This window comes from Sciurus carolinensis, chromosome 17 (genome assembly GCF_902686445.1).
Source record: "Sciurus carolinensis chromosome 17, mSciCar1.2, whole genome shotgun sequence".
NCBI classification, from domain to species: Eukaryota; Metazoa; Chordata; class Mammalia; order Rodentia; family Sciuridae; genus Sciurus; species Sciurus carolinensis.
In genome coordinates this window covers 15,563,323-15,586,803 of record NC_062229.1, presented here as the reverse complement: position 1 = coordinate 15,586,803, position 23,481 = coordinate 15,563,323, and the positions used below count along the sequence as shown (strand labels likewise).

Here is a 23,481-nt window from a genome sequence, read left to right as displayed (position 1 = left end):
GCTGTTAGCAAAGAAATCACTTCATCATTCCCTGGTGGGAAATTGAGGGCTTAATTCTCCTATGAATCAGTGAGAGCACAGAGTCAGTCTGTAACAAAAATACCTCAAGCTGCAGTAGCTATTAAAACATAAAAGTTTATTTTGGCGCTGATCCATGCGGTCCCTCAGGGATTCAGGCTCTGATCCACACAGTTACTCAGGGATTCAGTTTCCTTTCCATTTCTTTCCTCACCTTCCCCTGGGGTATGGCCCAAGCAAGTGTATGTGCCAACTCACAGAAAAGGGAGCAGGCGCAGAGAAGAGCCTCCACCAATGTTTGAAGGCTCACCCACACTGATGTTGGCACAGGTCACTTCTGCTCAGGTTCCTTCTGCCCGCATGCTGTTGTCAAGAACTCAGCCCATGGCTGACCTAGCTGCAAGGGAGCTAGGAGCTGGGATTGGGCCCCGATGCACTTCTGTTCTAGCAGGACATTTCCAGAGGTAGCTGTCACTCTCGGATTTCATCCATTCCCTACTGGGGCGGGGTCCTTCTCTGAAGGGGTCCTTCAACCTCAGTGGGTGTCCTCAGCAAGTGCCTCAGCCTCTCTGAGCCTCGGTGTCTTCATCTGTCAGGAGGGCTATCCCAGGGCTGGGAGCAGCATCCATGAGCACCCTTCTAGCCTGTCCTGAGGCCCCCAGCTCGGGGCAAGGTTCAGACCAGATCTTGCCTGGGGGGCCTCAGAAGGCCCAGTTCCTCTGGTGTGGGCAGGAAATGTTTCTCATACCCAGAGTGAAGTGGGGTGGAGACCTGGGGGGGCTCCGGAAATGGCGGCGGCTCCATCTCCTCTATCTTCAGGATGGGTGAGTCAGTCAGAGGAGGGGCCCGGCACACCTCCTGGGAAGAGACCAGACTGAGACCCTCCCTCCTTTCCCCTCCCCCCCACTCGCTGCCCCAGGAACCCCTCGTTCCCCAGAGGCCTCCCAGGAGAGGACCTGTGCTAGGGATGGAACCCAGGGCCACTCGAGCGCAGCTGTGTCCAGCCCTTTGACTTGGACTCAGGGTCTCAGAGGCTGGCTTTGAACTTGCGATGCCCCTGCATCTCTGGGGTGCCCGGGATGACCAGGGTACTCCGCGGCCCCTGGCACAGTCGGCCTCCGCGCTCACCTCTACCTGGGTCCACCCAGAGTTGCTGTTGGCAGGATCTGGAACCTTCTCCCAGACCCAGCGGGGCAACACCTTGTGTTGCAGGTGGAGGCACCTGGTGAGCAGGGAGGAATCGGGGCAGGGAGGTCATGTGGTCAGACACAGCGTCCGAGTTGCAGGAAGTGCCCCGCGTCTGCCCACCCCGCGCGCCGGGCAGAGAGCCCTGGGCCTGGCAGCTCACCTTCCAGCCACGGCGAGGCTCAGGCCGCAGCCCATCAGGAGCAGTCCCCACAGGGCCAGGACACCCGGCAGAACTTTCCACCGCACCGTGTTATCTAGCGGCGGGGAGGAGCGACCAAGGAGGAGGGAAGCAGGGTTCAAGGACCAGGCGGGGTTGGGGGCTGGGGGCTGGGGGCGGGAGGGCCCACAGGTGGCAGAGGTTGCGGATGCAGGAATCTTGGGGTGGGGTGCAGCTCGCAGCATGCTGGGTCAAGGTCAGGGGTGGGGTGAAGCCCGGGGAGACACCCTGCCTGAGAAGTCAGGCAGCACTTGGCAGAATGGAAAAGCCTCCAGGGCACCGTGTGGCTCAGGGGCCGAGCGCCTGCCTGCCATGCACCAGGCTGGGCTTCCGGCACCCCGCACAATAATCCTCCCCATCAGGCAGAAGGCTGTCCACCCCCTGAAGTCCAAGGAATGACTCCAGTGTCCCCCGCCTTCAAAGGGAGCCCAGAGTTCCACCCCAGGCCCCCCACCTGGTAGGTGAAGCCAGAGGCTGGGGCCAGGTGGGCCCTGTCCTGCAATGGTGGAGGCGGTCACCCACAGCTCACAGGGACTGCAGTGAAGGTCGGGCAGAGTGATGAGCCGGGTGCTGCTGCTGACTGAAGAACACGACCAGAGAGGTTGGGGAGGTGGCAGTTCTGTCTCAGGACCTTGGCACATGTTCTTTCCTCTGTCAGTGACACTGTCCCTCAGATACCCACGTGGCTCCCTCCTCATCTCTTTCAGGTCTTTGCTCAATTGTCACCTCCTCAGGGAGGTCTTCCCTGAACACACCTCCATTTAAAATCGTGCTCCCTGATTTTGAGATAACAGCCAGGCGCCCTGGCCAGACTGACTGGGCCCCGCCTCCAGGATCCCTCAGCCCAACAGATCACTCCCTGCCTCCAGGGCCCTCACCTCTGACTGACTGCTCGCTGCCACCAGGACCCCCAGACCGACTGATTGCACCCCGCCTCCAGGACCTCCAGTTCACCACACCCCCAACTGTAGTTCCCTATTTGCCAAAACCATGCCCCCTGCACCACCCCTCCCCTGCACTGTTTCCATATTATTTGGCTTGTCTATGTCAGTGGGACCCCATTCGCTCAGTGGTACACTGCTTGCCTAGCATGCTTCAGGCATGATCCCCAGTACAATCGAAAAAAGAAAAAGAAACAATCAAGGGCACAGTGGGGTGCACCTGTAGTCCCAGCTACTCGGGATGAGATGCCAGGGCAGGAGGATCCCCTGGGCCCAGGAGCGCAAGGTCAGCCTGGGCAACTGAAAAAAAAATGTGGACTCCATAAAGGCCACATTCCTGGTGGCTTTGTCAGCACCTAGCACATAGCAAGCATTCAAAAAGCGACACATTTGAATAAACAAAAGAATGAACAAGCAGGGCTGGGGCTGTAGCTCAGTTGGTAGGGTGCCTACCTTGCATGCCCAAGGCCCTGGGTTCAATCCTCAGCACCACCAAAGAAAAAAAAGAGTGAACGAGCATCTCATCCCTCAGCTAGCTGTATGGAACCCAGTGGAAAGACGACAACCCCAAACACTACGGGAGACATTCGGACCTCCCAGAACTACTTTTATTTACTTTTTAAACAAAATGAATTGTCACTGGACATGGTGGCACATGCCTATAATCCCAATGGCTCAGAAGGCTGAGGCAGGAGGATTGCAAGTGAGAGGTCAACATTGGCAATTTAAGGAGGCCCTGAGCAACTTAGTGAGACCCTCTCTCAAAACAAAAATAAAAGGGCTGGGGATGAGGCTCAGTGGTTAAGCGCCCCTGGATTCAACCTCTAGTACAAAAAAAAAAAAAAAAAAAGTCCTTTTTTATTTGTTCAACCAAAGAGGAAGTAGAGGAAGCAGCCTTTTTGGTTTGTTAGAGGAGACGCGAACAGGGATCAAGAGATATTGATGTAGAAAGGTGTCCAAACTCAATCACCCAGTGAAAACACACACGTCACAAACACCAGTCACAAGTTTGAGGGGCCAGTTATTGTCCACTGTTTCCCTGCAGTGCTGGGGACTGAACCCAGGGATGCCAACACGGAGTCCCTGTCCCAGTTCTTATTTTTCATTTGGAGACAGGGTCGCACTGAGTTGCCCAAGCTGACCTCACACTTGTGATCCTCCTGCCTCAGCCTCCCAAGTCTCTGGGATTATAAGCAGGTGCCACCACACCTGGCTTCAATACTGGTTTATTTTACCCATATCACAGAGTTTCATAACCCTTTCATCTTTTCCACTTAATAAAATATGATGGGTATCTTTCAATGTCAATAAATATAGATCGGAGTCTTCATTTTTAATGGCCCATGAGAGGTCATTACATTGATAGCCAAGAGGGTTATTGTCCCCTAAGGAACTAGTGACATCACGTCCCCTCGGGAGAGGGGGAGCCAAGGGACCGTGAGGGGCAGGGGCAGGCGGGCTCACCATTGATGCAGACGGAGGGGCTGGCGCCGCTTCTCGCACACAGCGTGTAGTGAGTTAGGTGGCCCTGGAGCTGGAGTCTCGGGACCTCTCCCCAAGCGACGGCGGGAGTCCCTGGGGGGTCGTCCTGGAGTCGCCAAATCGTTGGCCCTGCTAGGGGTGCTGGGGAGAAATTCGGTGGAGCAAGACCTGCCGGGGTCCCCGGACCCCCTCCCACCCCCAGGCTCATTTCTTACCTAGTTCCTCTCGGAAACCCCAGACGGAGGGGGCAGGGGCCAAGCCCCCGGGAGAGACCGCCGTCACTGTGACTCGATAGGGGACCCCTCCTTTGAAGGTCCCTGGGTGGCAAAGGGACAAAATGTCATTTGGAATCGGCTTCCCCTCCCTCTTGGCTTTCCACTGGGGAGGTGTCTTCACTGGGTCCCAGGACACCCTGGGATGAGGATTCGGGGGTAATTTATGCGGAAGGCAACCCGGAAAAAACCAGCAAGGCCGTGAGAAGGGAGGTGGGGACGGAAGGCAGCCGCCGACCGAGGGTGAAGGTTCTCTGCCCGGGGTCGGATCCCGAGCCACCGGAGGGAAGAGAAGACAGACGTTCCCAAGGTGGACAACCGCGTTCAGTCCCGCGGGAAACCTCTGGGGGCAGCAGAGAGCACGCTGCCGCCGGGGCCGCGGGAGGGCGCAGCGGGCGCTGGTGCAAAGCTGCTCTCCAGGGGTCCTTTTTTTTTTTTAACCTTTATTTAATTAACTTTTTTTTATTCCCCGCCCCCCCGATTAACTTTTAATTAATTTAATTTTAGGCAATGCTGAGGATGGAACCCAGTGCCTCACACGTGCCAGGCAAGCGCTCTGCCTCTGAGCCCCAGCCCCAGCCCTTGAGGGGTCTTCTTTCCCAGCACGTCCTGGGTCAGTGACCTGAAAGAGGCCTCGGCCAGGAAATCCGCGTGCAGGCGGCTGGGGAGGCCCCGGACTGAGGGCTCCAAGGCAGCGACAGGAGCGGGGCACCCGCAGCGCCTCTCCTGCGATGCTCCTGAGCTCCTGCCTCAAAACCTACTGCTTGAATAGCCTTCCCCAACTGGGAACGTTCCAGAATCGGGGCTCCTTCCTTTTTTTTTTTTTTTTTTTTTTTTTTTTTTTTTTGTTGTGCTGGGGATCGAACCCAGGGCCTTGTGCATGCAAGGCATGCACTCTACTGACTGAGCTATCTCCCCAGCCCTGGCTCCTTCCTTTTTGTTCATACACACTCGGAGGCTTGGGGACTCCATCCTGAATCTCTCACTCACTGCCTCCTCGTGCTCTCCCTGTGTGCTTCGTCCCACAGACAGGCTCCCAATACCAAGCTCGTCTAGAACTCACTGCTGGACCCCACGAAAGGCTCCACTCCGGTGACCATGGACGGGCATCTCAGATGCCACCCACTGAAACAGTCCCCCAGACCCTGCTAACCAGGACCCCCTAACCTGAACCTGCCTGCTTCTCCCCAACCCTGGCCCCCACCTGGCCCAGTCCCATCATTTCCCTGAGGAACCTTCAGCTCCTGCTCTTCCCGCCCCATAGTCTCTTCCCCCCACAGCAGCCAGAGGGTGCCTGTCAGCACTTGAGTTAGGGCACATCCCTCCTCTGTTCAGAACCCTCTATGGCTCCCACTCACTCAGCCCCAAAGCAAAGTCTTCCCTAAAGGCTCTGCATAATCTGCCACATGACCTCCTCAATTCTCCTCATTCACTCTGCCTCCTTGCTGTCCCTTCAACCCACTAGGTGCATTCCTGCCTCAGGGCCTTTGTACAGGCTGTTCCCTGTACAAACATCCCTCAAACATCCGCATGTCTCCTTCCCTCACTTCCCTCTTTCCTCAGCTTAAATGCCACTTCCCCAGGGGGGTCTCTTCTAACATGTCTTTCCAAAATAGCTGTTTCCTCTCCACCCTCTACCCTGTTTTACTTTTTGCCTTGATTATACCAAATCAATGCTTGTGTTTTCTTGTTGTGTGTGGGGGGAGCTGCCCACCCCACAGGAATGCCAGTTCCATGAGGGCGGGGACATTGCTGAGAGGAAAATGTCTCAGCATGATGGCTCAGGGCTTGGCGTCAGGAGCCTGACTATCTGGGTCACACAGTGGCTCTTCCACTATGTGCTGTGTAGCCTTGGGCATGTTGCCTGACCTCCCTGGGCCTGTTTCTTCATCTGTAAACTGAGCACAATAATAAGAGAAACAACTTTAAAAGGAAGTTTGAATGATTAAATGCTTAGAGCACATGCCCCTGTTCATCAACTGCAGGGCTGAGTTCAGTGCCTGTACCAAAGCCTGGCCTGTGGCATGAATTACTAGCACTTTAACCGTCACTCTCTCTCTCCGGCAAGTCCACCCACCAGTCAACTTTCCTTCAACAGCTGGGGTGGTGCTATGGTTTGGATACGATTTAAGTGTGACCCCTCAGCTGTTCGTGTGTTGGAAGCTTGGTCCTTAGTATGGTGGTTCTGTGGTATTGAGACGGTGGAGCCATTAGGAGGTGGGGCCTGGTGGCGGATGGTTAGGTCTCTAGGGGTGCTACCCTTGGAAAAGATTAAGGTCATCCTCATGAGACCCTGGTAGTCCCCATGAGAGTAAGTTATAAAAGAATAAGTCTGGGCTAAGCGTGTAGTTCAGTAGTAGACCGTTTGTCTACTTTCACAAGACCCTCGGTTCCATCCCCACACTAGAAAAAAAAAGAAAGGAGTGAGCCTGACCATTCTTTATCAAGAGGAAATTACCAAGAATGGTGTGTTAAAATCTCCCACATGGTTGTAGATTCATACATGTCTCCTGCAGTTCTCTCAAGTTTTGCTTTATGTATTTTGAAGTCATGTTATGAGGTACTTACAGATTAACTATTTTTACATCATCCTAGTAAATATTTTTCCACATGAAACAACTGTATTTCGTCTTTGTTCTCTACCTAATTTGAACCCTCTCTGGCTTCCTGTGATCTCTTCCTCTCACATACTCCCATCATGATGCCATCTTCCATGTTGTAATGCAGCCAGAAGGCCCTCACTAGAAGCAGCAGATGCTTGCCATGCTCACAGGTCTCCAAAACTGTGAGATAAACAACCTCTCCTCTCTTTATAAGTACCAAACCTCAGGTATTTTGTCAAAACAACAGAAAATGGATTAATGCAGATGGGAACCAAGGTGTCCTGGGGCCTCACCTGGTAAGAAAGCACTAAGGTTCCCAGGGGAGAGCCGGACCCAATTGAGGTCTTCTAGAGGGTCCCCATCTTGAGCCCAGTCGACCACGTACTCCAACGGTTCTCCGTTCCCTGGTTGCCAGGTCACCAGCAGCTCTGTGCTCCCAGTGATGCCGCTGACCACCACATCTCGGGGGGGCAGAGTCTGGAGCTGGAGGGTGGGGAGGAGATGTGTTGGTCGCCTACTCAGGAAGTCCAGAAGTCCCTGCCAACAAGGCTCTGAGAAGTTCGTAATCCTTACCCAAGCAGACCAGAGAGAAGTTAGTGAGTGTCTCCCAGCTGGTGGCGTTGACAGCCGATACCCCTGCCCACTCTGCCCAGGGTGGAACGGAGGACTTGCAACAGGGGATCCCTTCCTGAATCAGAATCTTCTCTCCAACCCAGAACCACAGTCTGTAGCTCACCTGCACACAAGGCCTGGGGGCCTGAGGGAGAAGGAGGAGAAGGGGTTAAATCTCCTCGCTTATTAAGCACCTACTATGCCTTTTTGTGAGGTTACCTGACAAACTAGCCAGTGAAGCAAGGATTGTCAGCTCCATTTCTCAGATGAGGAGACTGAGTCTCAGAGGGACTCACTGTAGAGGTGGGATATGGATGAGGTTTCAGGGCCAGGACGAGGAGAGGTAAGAGACTCTGGATTTGGGTATGAAATTTAAGTTGTGGGGGATACCAAAAACCCAGTGACTGGCATAAATAATACTTGAATATGGTATTTAAATAAGTCAAAATTAATGCAAAAAATTCAAGACTGATAAAATATCAAGATTTTACATAAAGACAGGATGTAGGCTGGGGAGGTGGCTTGTGATAGAACATTTCCATGAACATTGTCTTGGGTTCAATCCCAGCACTGCAAAAATCAATAAAGACAGGATCCAGTCCTCCACTTGTGTGAACTGCCTTGATTTCCTCACCTTATTCTCGGTTCCAGTGACAATCAAACTATATTTACAAAGAGGGATACCTGATCCTTGCACTCTAGTTTGCTGATATGATTTTTTAAGATATTGCATTAATGTATTACTTATCTCGAATAGTGAGTTCTTGGGTAGCCCTTTAAATTTTGTGCCTGAGTCCCTATTCTGTGTGCTCTACATTTCTAAGGGATTTCAAATTTTTCCACTGTTGGTCCACAGGGATAGTTATGTATATCTAAGGGGGATGGTGCCCTCCAGGGGGCTTTGGGTAAATAAGTGCAAAGTTTTGGTTGCTTCGATGTTTGGTATTTGATGGACAATAGTCAGGGATGCTACACTGTCCTGAAAAACAAAAACAAAATTGTCCTATGCCCCTTGAGACATTTTAATGTTAGCCCCACTGTAAAATTAGAGAGAAAACCTAATAATTTAACAGTTTCAAAAACCAGACTTTTTTTTTTCCAGGCCTGAGGATCTAATTCAGGGTTTCAACCACCTTGCCCATCTAAAGTACCTGGAAACTGCTCTATGGCCCAGCACATGGTTGACTTTGGTAAATATTCCGTGTGTGCATGAAAAGAATGTGTGTTCTGATGCTTTGTCCATAAATCCATTAGGTTAAGCTGGTTAAGCATATGTTCAAATCTAGATCTTAGCTTGTTTTCAATCTTCTCATGAAATCACTGAGAAGAATGTATCCAAATCTCTCACAATGAAGATGGATGCACACGTCTCCTACAGTTCTGCCAATATCTGCTTTATGTATTTCAAAGCCATGTTATTAGGTATGTAGAGATTAAGTCTTTTTATGTAATCCTGGTGAACTGAATCTTTTTTGCCATTTATGTTGTAACTTTATTTCTTCTTCATTTTCTGCTTAATGCTACGATTTTAAGATTTTCTTGTTGTGTGCATGTATGTATGTATGTATATGTATTCACATACATACAAACATATTGGGGAATGAACTGGGATTGAACCCAGGGTGCTTTACCACTAAGCCACATCCTTAGCCTTTTAAAAAATTTTTTGACTTTGAGACAGGGTCTCACTAAGTTGCTTTGGGCCCCTCTAAGTTGCTGAGGCTTGCAATCCTCCTGCCTCAGTCTCCTGAGTCACAGGGATTACAGACATGTGTCACTGCATCTGGTCTCTTGTGTGTATTTATTTATTTATTTGTTTGTTTGTTTGTTTATTTTTGCAGTCTGGGGATTGAACCCAGGGCTTTATGCTTGCAAGGCAAGCACTCTACCAACTGAGCTATATCCCCAGCCCTCTTACGTGTATTTTAAAATATATGAATACATGAATTATGTTATCTACATATTTCAGTTTGGTATAGTAAAGGGATACAAATTTGTACTATAAAATGAAGAGAATGGAGCTAATAATCCCTGTGTGAAAACCAGTGAATCTCAGCTCTGCCACTTATAGCTGTGTGGCTGGGGCAACCTCTCTGTGTCTCATTTTTCTCATCCGTAAAGTTGGTTAATATAAATAAGTATGGGTGGCCTGGAGCTGTGGCTCAGTGGTGGAGCACTTGTCTAGCATGCGTGAGGCACTAGGTTGGATTCTCAGCACCTCATAAAAACAAATAAACGAAACTATCAGGTCAATCTACAACTAAAAAAAAAATTTTAAGTGTGGGGCTGGGGTGTGGCTCAGTGGTAGAGTGCTTGCCTAGTATGCGCGAGGCCCTGGGTTTGATCCCTACACTGCACTAAGTAAATAAGTGTGGAGTAGGACACAGTGTTATGTATGATTAATTGTGCCAGCGTGCATCGCTGGGGATTGAATCCAGGGCCTTGTGCATGCTAGGCAAGCCCTCCACATGAGCTACACCCACAGCCCTAAAATTAATGCTATTAGATTGTGTGACAGGCCTTGTTTTCCTTGCCACACTTTCCGAGATCCAGGGTCTTTCAATGCTGGGCACACGGTAGGTGCTCGACAGATCCGAAGCAACTCTCTTGCCCTTTTCTGCAATCTCACAACCCCTGTCTGATGCCAGCGGCGGAGTCCTTGGCACACCGCGCTATTCCTTGCAGAGCTGAGCTCCAGCCTCACCTTCAGACCCATGTACCCGGCCAGGTGTCCGGTCCCTCAGAGGCGGAGGCGAGTTCCCTGCCCAGCGCTGGGCCAGGACCTCTGAGCCTCCTCACCCTGAATCCCTGAAGCAACCTCAAGAGGGCAGCAGAGTCAACGGTCTGTTCCTGTCCCTGTTACTTGGGGTTTCCCGACACCTGCAGAGAAATGCCACTCGACCCCACAGCTTACCTTCCACAGAAGAAGGAGCTCCTGTCTGCTCGGCGACCCGCAGACGGTCCCTGACACCCACACGTCTTTTGGAGCTGGTAAGGATGAGGAGGGGAACGATGGAAAGGGGCAGCACTGGCTAGACCTTCCGAGGGCAAGGGCACAGGCCCAGAGCAAGCGGGGCCTCCTCACCAGAGGGCAGCGTCTGGAAGGACAGAGCCGGGCTCCTCTCGCCCCACAGATCCTCTTCTTCGTCCACCCGGCAGCGGCCGGACACCTCGTAGCCGGTGGCTAGCTCCAGGTCTGGGATCTCGACCGGGCTCAGCGGTACGGTCTTCAGCTCTGGCTCCAGCTGGGAGCAAGACGGGGGAGAAGTGGGGCCCCGGACTGAGTTGAGGACACTTGCTTGAACTTACATGTCAGCAGAGTGACCAACCATCCTGGCTTGCCCAGCACTGAACGGGTTCTAGAACTCAGGGCTTTCAGTTTTAAAACTGACACTCTGTCCCAAGCAGAGAGAGGGAAGCTGGCCATTCTAGGAGCCAGCTGTAGTGGGAGGTGGGAAGTTCTAGTATCATCCCGATTTTACAGGTGAGGAGATTGAGGCCCAGCGGGGGAAAGTGACTTTCCCAAGGTCACAGAGCTAGCACGAGCAGGAGCTGAAGTTTGTAACCAGGTAGTCAGGGGCCAGAGTCTGCATCTCGACCTGCTCTAAACTGCATGAATAATTGCAAAGAAAACAACTCTGCCCTTTATTGTGGTGGTCTTGTTCTGTTTTTTTTTGTTTGTTTGTTTTTGTTTTTTTAGGAGACTGGTTCTTGCTATGCTTCCCCAACTGGCCTGGAACTCCTGGGCCCCAGTGATCCTCCTGCCTCAGCCTCCGAGAGGCCGGGACTCCACGTGCTTACCACACCATGCCCAGCTGTCCTGATGCTTTGTGTCTAAGGCTGTGGCTAAGGCAGTTGAATATTCCCAAAGTCTATTCCCCCTTTCTTCCTTTGGGAACAGAACCCAGAGTATTATTTGGGAACATGGCTGCCAGGGATAGGGACATTTCCCAGCCTCCTTTGCAGTCAGGTGCCACCATGGGACAATGTTCTTGGCCACTGAAATATGAAAGAAAATGACAGACAACTTCCAGGTTGTGCTCTTCAGGGGCTTGGATGGGTACCTTCACTCCTTCTGGGGTCTCCTCACTCTGGACCTGTCTTCCACTTTCCTGCTGTGTGACTTTGGGGAAGTTGCTTCACTTCTCTATGTAAAGAGAAGTATAAAATGGATATCGATCTATCTTTTTTTTTTTTTTCTTGAGACTGGGTTCTACTACGTCGCCCAAGATGGCCTTGAACTTCTGGCTCAAGTCATCCTCTGACTTCAGCCTCCCAAGTAGCTGGAACTGCTGGCACCATGCCAGGCTTGTATCAGTTATTTCTGAGTCTTGATTGAGAACCAGGCTGTGGCGCTTGTCTGGAAAATGGGTGGCTGTCAAAGCCAGCAACCTCAAAAAGCTCACTGAAGAATCTGACGCCCTCGCGTTCATAGAGAACCCAGGGCCGGGCAGACACACTGTGGATGTTCTCTAAATGTCTGCTATGTTCTTATTTTAAGGTTACCTGAAGCCATTCCGGGACTTTTATTCATTCCCAGAAAAGGTTAGGGAAGGTTTGAGTTCCTAAAATACTCCGAGTGGTCTCTGGCCTGCAACTGCCTAAAACCTATACCACCGTCCCTGGCTATCATCAGAGGATCAGTTTCAGGACCCGGCAGAGACGGAAATCTGAGGATGTTCGGGTCCCCTTACGGAGCAGCTCGGTACTGGCCCAGAGCGACACATCCCCCTGCAGACTACACCCTGTCCAGACGACTTCCAACTCCTAACACAGCGTCGCTGGAAGAGGAGGGCAGGCTGCAGAGGATGGAGGGAGGAAGATGCTGTGCGGGCATCTGCAGGGGCGCTCGGGAGCCGGGCGGGTGCCTCGTGAGCGGGCAGGGGCTCTGATCTGGAGCCACGCCCCAGGACTCGCTGCGGGCGGGGCAGGGCAGGGGGTCCCCGCACTCACCAGGATCCAGGCCCTCTCCTGGCATCTGCGATAGTAGAACCGGCAGATGAGGACCTTATGAGATGGCCACCTGGGTGGCTCCCACTGCACCGTGGCCTCCAGGGGCTCATCCTCCGAGAAGTCCACCTCGGGACGCAGCCGGGGCGCGCTGGGCTTCACTGGGGAGGGGCCGCCAGTGCCGTGAGCAGGCGGCTCCGGGACCACCCGCCCCCTCCAGAGCACCCCACCCGCCCGCCAGGTTACTTCGGGTCTCCAGGTTTACGAAGATGGGGGGCCAGAGGCGCTGGCCTGCCTTGGTCCCCCAGACGAGGACTTCGTCAGACACGGTGAACTGCTCGCGAGGGACTGTCACCCAGCTCTGCCCTGCTGGCACCGCCACGGTCTGGGTTCTGTTGGGATGACTGTGAGGAGAGACGTGCTCATGAGCTGGGCGCTGGCCTGGACCCAGAGTCCCGGGATAAGGGTCCTCGGTCCGGCCAGGCTCTGCCGGGTTCAGAGTCGCCGTGCCTGACGCTTCAGAGCTGTGTGATCCAGAGGATGGAGCGTCCCTTCTCTGTGCCTGCGTTCCTCACCTGCACAACGAAGGCGACCACAGTGCATGCTGAGAGGGCCGAGCGTGGAAGGGAACAAATAAGATAACAAGTGAGACTAAATGGTGGTGGGGACACAATCGAGAGGGTCCCCCATTATGATGGCTCCGCTGGTGATTTTTCCAACTTTCGGTGGTGCAGCAGTGACCGGCACTCGGGAGAAACCACATGTCAGATTCCGAAGTCTGGGGCGGAGCTCAGAGGCGGAGCCCTTGCTTGCCACGGGCAGGGCCCCAGCTTCCCTCCCAGCACCACACGCGAAATTTCGTTTTAGATCTTGATATTTTCCTGGGCTGGCAATACAGAACAACTCCTTTGCTTTTCAGTGTCAGTGAAGTATTCAATACATTACACGAGACGTTTGACATTTACTTATAAAATAGGCTTTGCATCGGGTGCTCCTGCCCAAGTGCAGGCCCAGGGGGGTGCTCTGAGCTGGCCACCGAACCTGGGGGTTGTCACCTGAGGCTGGCAATCGCCACTGAGCTGCACCCCAGCCCTGCTCGATGCTCTGTGACTTACAACACTTTCAACTTACAATGGGTTGAAAATACAATGGGAGGAACATCTGTGCATGTTATGGAGCATTACTTATTATGTTATTGAGCACCTACTGGATACATGCACACTCAGGTCTATGCAACCATTCAGACAGCGGACATAGCCCAGTTCTAGAAGCAGACTGGAACTAAGACCGAAAAGACAGGACCTGCCCTCTGGAGCTGATATTCCAGGAGAAGAAATGGAAGAGAAACATACATAGACAATGGAGCCATGTAAAGAGCACTCAGACCGGGTGTAGACAATGGCTGGTGCGTCTGAGCCACCGCAGAAAGGCCTGTGTGGCTGGGGGGGGGGGGCAAGCAACAGTGGGAGGGGGAGGCGGAGAGGGCAGGGAAGTGATGGGGCATATTGTGCAGGGGCCGAAGGGAGGACTTGGCTTTTACTCTGAATGGGGTGGGAGCCATAGAGTGTTCCTGAGCAGAGGAGAGGTGTGCCCTGACCCAAGTGTTAAGAGTGTGGGGTTTGGCATGGAAACCAGGGGCCAGCAGACACCTGATAGCTCAGTCCTGGCTAGTGACAAGGCCAGATCAGGTTGGGTGCTGAGGAAGTGGGAAGAATCGCAGGATCACGGATAACAGGGAAGGTGGAGCTGCCAGGCTGGCTGAGGGGTCAGACGTGCGAGCGTGGAAGAAGAGAGAGGCTGAGGACACCCGGAGGTTGGGATTTCACAGGTTCAAAACGAGGCCTCCGTCAAGAAGACAAAACAAGAAGGAAAACTCCAAAGCGACCAGTGTGGGTGAGGGTGTGGAGAACGGAACCCTCCTCCATTGCTGGCCGGGATGCAAAACGGCCCAGGTGCTGAGGCCAAGTCAGACAGCACTCACGGCCAGCCGCTCCTCTCCGGGAACAGGGAGAACTCAGCACGAGCACTCAGCAGCACTGGGATTCGCAAGAGCGAAGGTGGAACAACCAGATCGCCAACTGTGGGACACGCACACACACACACGCACTCACACACACACGCACACGCTCGGGCATGCTGGTCAGCCAGGGAGACAATGAAGGGACCGCATGGCATGTCACACACAGCACATCACCAACACACGAGGCGGGGGCGGGGGGGGGGGGGAGGCACACTCCCAGGCCACGTGTCCCATGATCCACTTACACCAAACCTTCCAGCGTTAAATCCAGACAGACAGAAAGTCCATGGATGGCCGCCAGGGGCTGGACGGAGGGGGACGGGTGAGCTGGGGTTTGCCATTGGTGTCAGGGAGAAGTTCTGTAGCCGCACAGGGCTGGCGGCTCACGCTGAGCGTATACTAAATGCCTCTGAATTGTATGCTTGGCAATAGCTTTGTTATGTGCATCTTGTTCCCAACTTCCAGGGCCCTTACTCTTCCTTACTTTTCCCTCACTTAGCCCAGTTGAAATTATGAGTTTGCAGATGTGACTTATCAGGAAGGAACACAGGTCTCTTCCTTTAACTCTGGGCCCCCTGAACGTTGGGCTTTGGATCTACCTCTTTCACTGCTGCAATCCAGAGCACCAGATTGAACTGTGTGTATGCCCAGAGAGGTCAAGTTACTTCCCTGAGGTCACACAGCAATAAGCCCAGCTTCAAAACTTGAAGCCTTTTCTCCTTGCCCTATGCCTCACTCCTCAGAATCCTGGGAGCATGTTCCACTTTTACTACCACTTTAAAGGGGGAGGAAAGGGAGGCACCAGAGAAAGAAAGTTACTAGTACAAGGTCGAGCAGAAGAAAATAAGGGGAGGATCTGGAATTAGGAGGGCTTGAGAGTGGGGAGGATTGGGGATGGGGGAGCAGAACTCCGAATCTTCTCGACCAGAGCAGGCTAGGATCTGAGTGGCCACATTCAATGCCTCAGTTTCCCCAGACAACCCCAGGGTACTCACTATTTCTGGCTCTGAAGGTGCAGCACAGAGGGGGCTCCCAGGTCCCCAAGAGGTTCCCACGAGCAGTTCAAGTTCCCCAATGGTTCAACTCCGTGGCACTGCAGTGGCCCAGGGCTGCCTGGAGAGGGAGGCAGAGGGTCCCGAGGAAGGGGTCAAATGGCCCTCTCGCCTGAACACCCCACAAGCTGGACTTTCCGGGACCTTGAACAAGGGCCAGCAGGCGTTCAGGGGTTGCTAACAGAAATGGGTGAAGGCAGGGGGCGCCGGGCACCCCTGCCCAGGCTTTGGGCAAGCGTCTCCTCCTCCTCTCTGCCAGCCACATCCTGTTGTCACATCACCCCCGGAGCTTCCACCCCCGCGCCCCGGCTCTGCTTCCCACCGCGCGGCCGCCTCTCCCCAGCTTCTCCGCCCGCGTTCGCCATTCCCCTAATGCGCCCTGGAGACGCGCGCTCGGAGGGCGAGGGCGAGCGCAGCGCCCGACCGCGCGCGGCGCGAGCCCGCCCACGACTCACCCTGGGGACGAGCTCGGGGGATCAGCAGGAACAGCAAAAGCTGCAGCTCGAGCTTTGGCCCAGGCCAGAAGCGAGCAGCCCCGGCCCCCCGCATGACCCCCAGGACCCCTGTGCCGCCAGCCCTGCCTGGCCCTGCACTCCTGCTGGTCGGCTCTCCCCTGCGCCTCCCGCACGGCCGGGGGCGGGGTCGCGAAGCCCCGCCCAGCATCCGAAGCCCTGCCCCGCCCCCGCACCTCGACTCGGTCCCGCCCCGTCCCCCGCCCCCGCGGAAAGTCCCGGGCTGAGCTGGCTGGGGCTGGAGACTGGGATGAGGAGGTGGCCGGGGGCGTCTAGGGGGATCAGGGGGCGATACCCAGCTACCCGGAAGCCTGCCCCCCACTTCCCACCTCCAACAATACCACGCACACACTCTGCACGTCCTTTGAACTTTATTATTGGGTTGTGAAAGGTTCTGATGCGCACTCCCATCGCAGATTGTCAGGGAACCCAGGGTGCAACCCTGCCACCATCCCCAGGGTCCGCAGCCGTGAAGCACGGGCAGGGGCAGGGGTGTAAGGCAGAGAAGAGGGGGCCTGCAAAGTTTGCTTGGTGCTGTCGTTTGGGTCGGCCAGGGATCAGCCACCACAGTTGGGACCATGCGGCGGGCAAGGGTCTCCCTGTGACCAGTTTGGATAGAGCAAGAACACGGTTTGTAGCAAGGGACTGTGTGGGTCAGGCAGAGGCATGGTTGATGTCAAGTCAGGGTCCCCTGTGGCCAGGTAGGAGCTGAGCTGGCCTAGGGCCAGGTCAAGGTAGGTTGGTTGGATGGGTGGGGGTGAGAGGACTGGCTGAGCCCACGGCACCTGGCCTGTGTGACTTGAAGATGAATGTGACATGTGAGAGACTAGCAAGACAGGTGCCCAGTCGGGTGGAGTGGCTGGCAGGCTGGGGCACGGCTCTGGGGTCCCCCGGCTGCACAGCTGCTAGTCTAGCAGAGGCTGCTAATGTCGGTTTTGCTGCAGCCCCACCTGCAGCAGTTGCTGGAGAGGCCAGCTAGGACGTCTCGGCTGACCCTAGAGGTCCCCTGCCAGCTGGGTTGGCCACCATAGAAGGCCTGGGGCGATTTGGTGAGGGCCAGCCACTCACTGGAGCCCACAGCTTCGTCCAGCTGTCCTGCCAGGCTGTCTGCATCAGCGTCTGCATCCAGGAAGGCCTCCCCTATGAAAGATGGAGAGAGTTGTGGGTCAGGACTCAGCTGCTACTCTACCCAGAATGCTGGCCACTGACTGACTCGGCTTCTTCTCTGTTCTTGTGATTCTGCCTTGTGGTTCAAAGTTTTGATTCCACTCCATCCTGGGTTGGTGTTCTTACTCTGCCTTTAATGGGCAGATCAGATCATTCGACCTTACTAAGCTTGGCTTTCCTGTCATTTATTTCCTCTTACTCTTTATTTATCCAAGACATGATGTCTAAGAGCATGCTTTGGGAGATAGCCTCTCCAAGTTATAGTTGTCACCAGGTGAACTTACTTTTGAGAGCTTCTGTTTCCTTATCAACCAAGTGGGGAAAATAACTCCTGTTTTCTCGAGTTTCATATGCAGTGAAGACAATACCAGTGAAAACTTACAATGATATTGGGCTCATGATAAGCACTTAAAATAGCACCGATCATTTACTGAGCACCAGTCACTGTTGTAAGTGCTTCCGTGGGTTTTTCCTCTCAGTGACAACTACATGAGGTGGGTGTTGTCATTGTCACCCCCACTTTTCAGAGGCAATGAAGCATGACTTGCCCAAGAAAACACAGTTACTAGGTCATAAAACTACCATTTGAACCCAGTCCATGTGCCTTCTGGGTCCATGCACACACCCATCCATCTATCCATCATCCATCTGTCCATCATCCACACATCCGTCCACCCCCCCGCCCCTGCCACCATCAGCTGCACGTCGGTTCTTTTGCCTCTTGTGGAACTAGCTCTCCTGAGCCTCCCTCCTGCTGAATGCCTGACTCGGCCCGCTACCCTGCTTAGACTGCGCTCTTATCTGTTTTGACTTAATTACACCATTTCACAATTCCTCAAGATTCCTGGCCCGTATCTCCCGAGGGGAAGCAGATACTGTGGGGGGGTCACCTGCGCGTTCACCTGCAGAATCCAGCTCTACGCACACCCCACGGCTCACCCTCCCTGCCCAACTGGACTCAGGTCCCCTGCAGCCTTGCTTAGCACTGGTTGGATAGCCTCTGGGCACTGGTGGTCCGGCTTCCCTGCTCTGTGGCTCTGCCAATCCCTGAGACCCTGGCCACTGCTTCAAGGCCGGGCGGGGCTTCCCAGCTGAATGCGGGAGGAAGGGGTCCACTTCCTGGGGCCTCTCATCCCAGCCTCTCTCTCCCGGCTCTGTGGACCCGCCTGGCCATCTCTTCCCTCCTCCCTGTGCTTCCTCCCAGCCTCACCCGTGGCTTCGTGGGCCGGGAAGCCTGACCGTCTCCACCGGGAGCCTCCGCAGGTGAAGATGACCGCCCGGATGAATTCACGGCCACAAAGCTTCACTCCGTAGGGTGCTGCCCGGGCCTCGGACCCCAGCCACAGCTGCCCAGCCAGCACCCACACCGCCAGCAGCAGCAGCGTAACCTTGGCCATGCTGAACAGAGACGGTGCCTCGGACGCAAGCGTGGATCAGCACCTCTGCTGCTTCCTGGCCCCCCATTTATACACCGTGGCTCTCCCACCCTGCCTGGGGGCAGCTGAGTGACCTCCTTTATCTCCCCCAGCAGAGGAAGGCAGGCACGGCCCCCGCAACACGACCTTTCCCGTTTGCCCCGCTAAGTGATAACCTTTTGCCAGGGACAGTGTGATGTGGCTGAGCTCAGTCATCCTCCAGAGGGAGACAAGATCTTTTTTTTTTTTTTTTGCGGCGCTGGGAGGGAACCCAGGGTATCGTGCGTGCTAGGCGAGGCTGCACCACCGAGCTACATCCCCAGCCCTGTAGTAACATCCTCAAGCTTGAGTGAACCTCAGAATCTTCTGGAGGGCCTGGTAAATCACAGCACATGGGGCTGGGGCTGTGCCTCGGCGGCAGAGCAACTGCCTGGCACGCACAGGCCCTGGGTTCCACCCTTGGCACTGCAAAACCAGCAAGCGAGAGCGACGACGAGATCCCCGAGTCCCACGGACATCCAGCCACGGTGCGTAAAACAGGAAACATCAGCTTTGCCACCCGGACACACTTTAAATGTGCAGTGCAGTGGCACCAAGTGTATTCGCACCCCGTTGCTCATCACCACCACCATCTTCAGAACTTACCACACTGAAACTCTGCATCCAAACCGTGGTACCACATAAGGGGATCGATTCAGCCCTAAAAAAAAAAAAAAAAAAAAATAGTTGGGCCCTCTGAACCTGAATTCAACCAACTGCAGGTGGAAAATACTCTTTTAAAAAAACATTGCCTGTGGCTGGGTACAGTGGCACAAGGCTATGCTCCCAGCTACTCGGGGATCACAGGCGGAGGCGGGAGGATCACAACCGCAGCAACCTAGTGAGACCCTGCGTGGTCATAATATAATAAGCAGGACTGGGGCGTAGCCCATTGTAAAGTGCTTACTTAGCAGGCACTGGGTTCCATCCCCACAGCACGCACACACGCGCAGACACACCTGCGCACGCACACACGCACACACACCCGCGTATGCACTGAACATGCAAACTCTTCCTAATCATGACCCTCTAAACGGTGCAATATAACAATGGTGTAGGGAGCATCGACATTGTGTTTGGTGTTCTAAGTGATTTACAGAGGTTTTTGAATCTGTGGGAGAATGCACATGAGTTATATGAGTTCTCACCCTTCTGGAGCGGGGACTTGAGTAGCTGTGGCTCTTGGTGTCTGCAGAAGCCCCGAGGGCCGACAGTACTGAGCCAAGCTACAACGTGAGCCGACCTCAAAACGGATGCTGAGAGAGAGCAGCCAGACACGGAGGCCACATATTACATGACTCCATTTATAGAAACGTCCAGGAGAGGCAAATCCAGAGGCGGAGAGGACTTGTGAGCACCGGGGGCAGGGTGGGGGAATAGGGAGTGCCTGCCAATGGCTCTGGGGTCTCTTTGGAGGATGATGAGAATGTTTTGGAACTAGATAGAGGGGTAGCTGAACAACCCATGTGTGTACTGAGGACTGTTGAGCTGCGTGCTTCTAAGTGGTTCATCCTGGGCTAGGGACGTGACTCAGGTAGAGCATGTGCTTAGCATGTGCTTAGCATGTGCAAGGTTTCCATCTCCAGCCCACAGTTTATTTTATGTCACATCAGTTTTATCTCAATTTAAGATCTGACAACAATAGGAGGAGGTCTGGGGACAGGCAGGCCTAGGTTTGAATTCCAGCTCTGCCCCTTTCCGGCTGTGTGAGCTTGGGAAAGCCGCTTGGCCTCTCTGTGTCTTGGTTTCCTCGTCTACGCAACAGGAAAGGTTCAACGAGTCCATCAGATTCTTCCAATACCCTTCAGCCTGGGTCAGTGCTGCTCAAGTGTCAATTCTAGTGGACACATTCCCTCTGGATTAGAACTTTGTCCCTGTGTCCTTTTCTCCGTTACAAATTCCCGGCCTGGGTCGCCCTGTGTGGGTGTCGAGGGCAAGGGCCATGTTCCAGAAGGCCTGGGTCGCGTCTGATTGTACTGCTTCTAAAGGGCTGATGAATAATTCGCTCTTGGTCTCTGCCTTTCCTGCGGTGACTCCTCGGGGGTGTGCCCTTGTGCCCTTCCTGCGTATGGCGGGTGCCTGGGGGGGCCGGGGAGGGACGCACGCACTTGCTGTCTGACCTGACTGACGAAGCCAGACGTCTGGCCTCGCTTGAGCCTCACATAGAATCCTAGTTCCTGTGTGACCTTGGGCAAAGCCGTACACCTGAGTTCAGTGGGAAGATGGAGATAATGCTGCACCCAGCGGGGCTGCTGGGTAGGTTTTGTGAAATTATACAAAGTGCTGAGCACCCTGCCCAGCTCCCGGCAGGTGCGGCGGGTTGAATGGTGACCTGACAAAGGTAGTCGCCACCCTCATCCCCGGGCCCTGCCCGGCAGGTGCTCTGCCAGCAGCCACATCCCCAGCCCGAATGTGGCCTCACTGCAGAAAAGAATCCTGGCAGTGCATTAATGACCTTAAGACGGGGTCATCCTGGATTGCCAGGTGGGTCCTAAATCCAATGACAGGTGTCCTTGTAAGAGTCAGAGCAGGGCCGGGCGTGTCCACAACACACACACACATACATTCAGCAATTTCAGAAGGACAGGGAATCCCGGGCCGTGGCTACTCACGCGGAGCCTCGGGAGTTGAGGCGTGGAAGGCCGATGCTGTGGCATGCACATGGTCTCCCACCCGAGCTGGGGACGGAACCCAACCCAGGCCTGCGCATGCTGAGCAAGCGCTCTCCCGCCGAGCCACACCCGCAGCTCCAGAGTTTCCATCTAAAATGACCAACCAAGAAATAAAGTAAGGGCTGGGATGTGGGGAGCACGGGGTCCCGTCTCTGGCGGCAGCAACAGCGGCAGCAAGTAGAAGCAAAAGCAAAGACGAGCAAGTAGAGAGAGAGCAAGAAGACACCGAAACGCCGTTCTTATTAGGCCCTGGCTCCCCGCTTTCCACGTCTGTGGGTTTCCCTACCTGCGTACCTGAGGGAACTGGAGCCACACAATACTTATCCCTTTGCATCTGACGTGCTTCCCTGAGCAAAATGTTGTTAGAATTCATCCGTGCAAGCCAGGCACGGTGGCACACACCTGTCATCGCGGCGGCTCAGGAGGCTGAGGCAGGAGGATCGAGAGAGTTCAAGGCCAGCCTCAGCAACTTAGCAAGGCCCTAGGCAACTCAGCGAGACGCTGTCTCTAAATAAAATACAAAATAGGGCTGGGATATGGCACAGTGGTTAAGTGTCCCTAGGTTCAATCCCTGGTACAGAAAAAAAAAAGAAAGAAAGAAAATTCACACATGTGGTAGCATGTGCCAGAAATTCACTGAAAAACATCCTTCTTTTGGGGGGGACTGGGAGGGGGTATTGGGAAATAAGTTGCTGAGGCTGGCTTTGAACTCACGATCCTCCTGCCTCAGCCTCCGGAGCCGCGCCCGGTGGAAGGCAGCGTTCTTCCCCCATTCCTCTGCATCCCACTTCCCCCAGCAACACCATCTTCACGCATCCTTGTAGATTCTTTCTGCAGTTGCAAAATCATCTTCCATGTGGATGCCCATAGCTGCTGCCGCTCTTGGAGACTTTTTCTTCCTACCCACTTTTGCTCCTTCCTTTCAGGCTAACACCACAATGAGACGTTTGTTCAAACATCATTTCACACATAGGCAAGTGCCTTTGTGCATAAACTCCAAAGTGGGACTTCTGACTCAGAGATTGTGCACATTTATGATTTTTGCATATATCATCAAAATTTCCCCTCCAAGGGTTAAATCAATTCATATTTCCTCCAGAAATGGGTAAGAGTCGTTTCCTGATAGCCTTACTAACCGAATGTGTATCAAACTTTGGATTTTTGCCAACATGACAGGTGAAAAATAGGGTCTCGAGTAGAGAAAACCTGCATTTCCCCTGCTGCAGGCTGGCAGGGCAAGAGCGCCCGTGGTTTGGAGCATTTGCGATTTTCTCGTTACTCTCTAGTACCTTCCCTGGTTCGCATTCCTTGGGGTGGTAGATCTTTTTCTTCCTGAGTTTTGGGAGTTCTTTATACACTAAGGACACTTGTCAACGGAGGATGAAATGAGCTGGAAGTCTTTCTTTTCAGTTTTTCCAAACTTCTTTCAAAATGACTGTTGGCCCTCACTGAGGACTCGAGACACACTCGGTTTCGTGCCCAGTGATTTATGCACGTGCTATCTCATCTCAACCTTATGGGTGGGAGTTTTCCCTTTGAAATACCACAGCACGCGTCCCTGAAAAATCAGGATGTTTTCCTACATAATTGCAGTGCCACATTTTGCATCTTACATTGTGCTTCTCACAGTAGGTGCATGCTCAAATTTCCCTGGGTCTCCAAAATCTCCTTTTTATTTTTAAATTGTAAACAAATGGGATACATGTTGTTTCTCTGTTTGTACATGGAGTAAAGGCATACCATTTGCGTAATCATACATTTACATAGGGTAATGGTGTTTGATTCATTCTGTTATTTTTTCCTCCCCCCCACCCCTCCCACCCCTCTTTTCCCTCTATACAATCCCTCCTTCCTCCATTCTTGCCCCCCTCTAACCCCCATTATGTGTCATCATCCGCTTATCAGCGAGATCATTCATCCTTTGGTTTTTTGAGATTGGCTTATCTCACTTAGCATGATATTCTCCAATTTCATCCATTTGCCTGCAAATGCCATAATTTTATTATTCTTTATGACTGAGTAATATTCCATTGTATATATATACCACAGTCTCTTTTATCCATTCATCAATTGAAGGATATCTAAGTTGGTTCCACAATCTGGCTATTGTGAACTGAGCAGCTATGAACATTGATGTGGCTGCATCTCTGTAGTATGCTGATTTTAGGTCCTTTGGGTATAGGCCGAGGAGTGGGATAGCTGGGTCAAATGGTGAGTCCATTCCAAGTTTTCTAAGGAATCTCCACACTGCTTTCCAGAGTGGCTGCACTAATTTGCAGCCCCACCAGCAATGTATGAGTGTACCTTTCTCCCCACATCCT

General features: G+C 53.5%; 2 protein-coding genes and 1 long non-coding RNA gene across 3 annotated transcripts; 1 reads left to right on the top strand and 2 right to left on the bottom strand.

Annotated features, from left to right (window-relative positions):
- Nucleotides 1–115: 115 nt before the first annotated feature.
- Il27ra (interleukin 27 receptor subunit alpha) lies at nucleotides 116–15,962 on the bottom strand. Its single transcript, XM_047532266.1, is given in 15 exon segments — nucleotides 116–876; nucleotides 1,147–1,240; nucleotides 1,367–1,460; nucleotides 1,878–2,003; nucleotides 3,829–3,987; nucleotides 4,062–4,163; nucleotides 7,015–7,189; nucleotides 7,191–7,204; nucleotides 7,295–7,478; nucleotides 10,248–10,321; nucleotides 10,419–10,578; nucleotides 12,287–12,444; nucleotides 12,530–12,687; nucleotides 15,299–15,416; nucleotides 15,811–15,962. Coding segments are annotated over 15 exon segments (1,893 nt in total). The 5' UTR covers nucleotides 15,905–15,962; the 3' UTR covers nucleotides 116–693.
- Nucleotides 10,180–13,721, top strand: LOC124969350 (uncharacterized). The gene is made up of 3 exons (XR_007105960.1): nucleotides 10,180–10,324; nucleotides 11,034–11,126; nucleotides 11,835–13,721. It is a non-coding gene; the product is annotated as an uncharacterized LOC124969350 (long non-coding RNA).
- An 815-nt stretch (nucleotides 15,963–16,777) lies between the features above and the next one.
- Nucleotides 16,778–18,431, bottom strand: Rln3 (relaxin 3). The gene is made up of 2 exons (XM_047530217.1): nucleotides 18,245–18,431; nucleotides 16,778–17,007 (listed from the first exon to the last, which is right to left on the bottom strand). The coding sequence occupies exons 1-2, from the start codon at nucleotides 18,429–18,431 to the stop codon at nucleotides 16,778–16,780; spliced, it is 417 nt and encodes a 138-aa protein (XP_047386173.1).
- Between the last annotated feature and the right edge of the window lie 5,050 nt (nucleotides 18,432–23,481).

Coding starts and splice junctions, on each gene's coding strand:
- Rln3 (XM_047530217.1), bottom strand. CDS start 18,431: ATGGCCAAGGTTACGCTGCTGCTGCTGGCGGTGTGGGTGCTGGCTGGG. Junction 17,008..18,244: donor CCCGGCCCACGAAGCCACGG/GTGAGGCTGGGA, acceptor CATCTTTCATAG/GGGAGGCCTTCCTGGATGCA.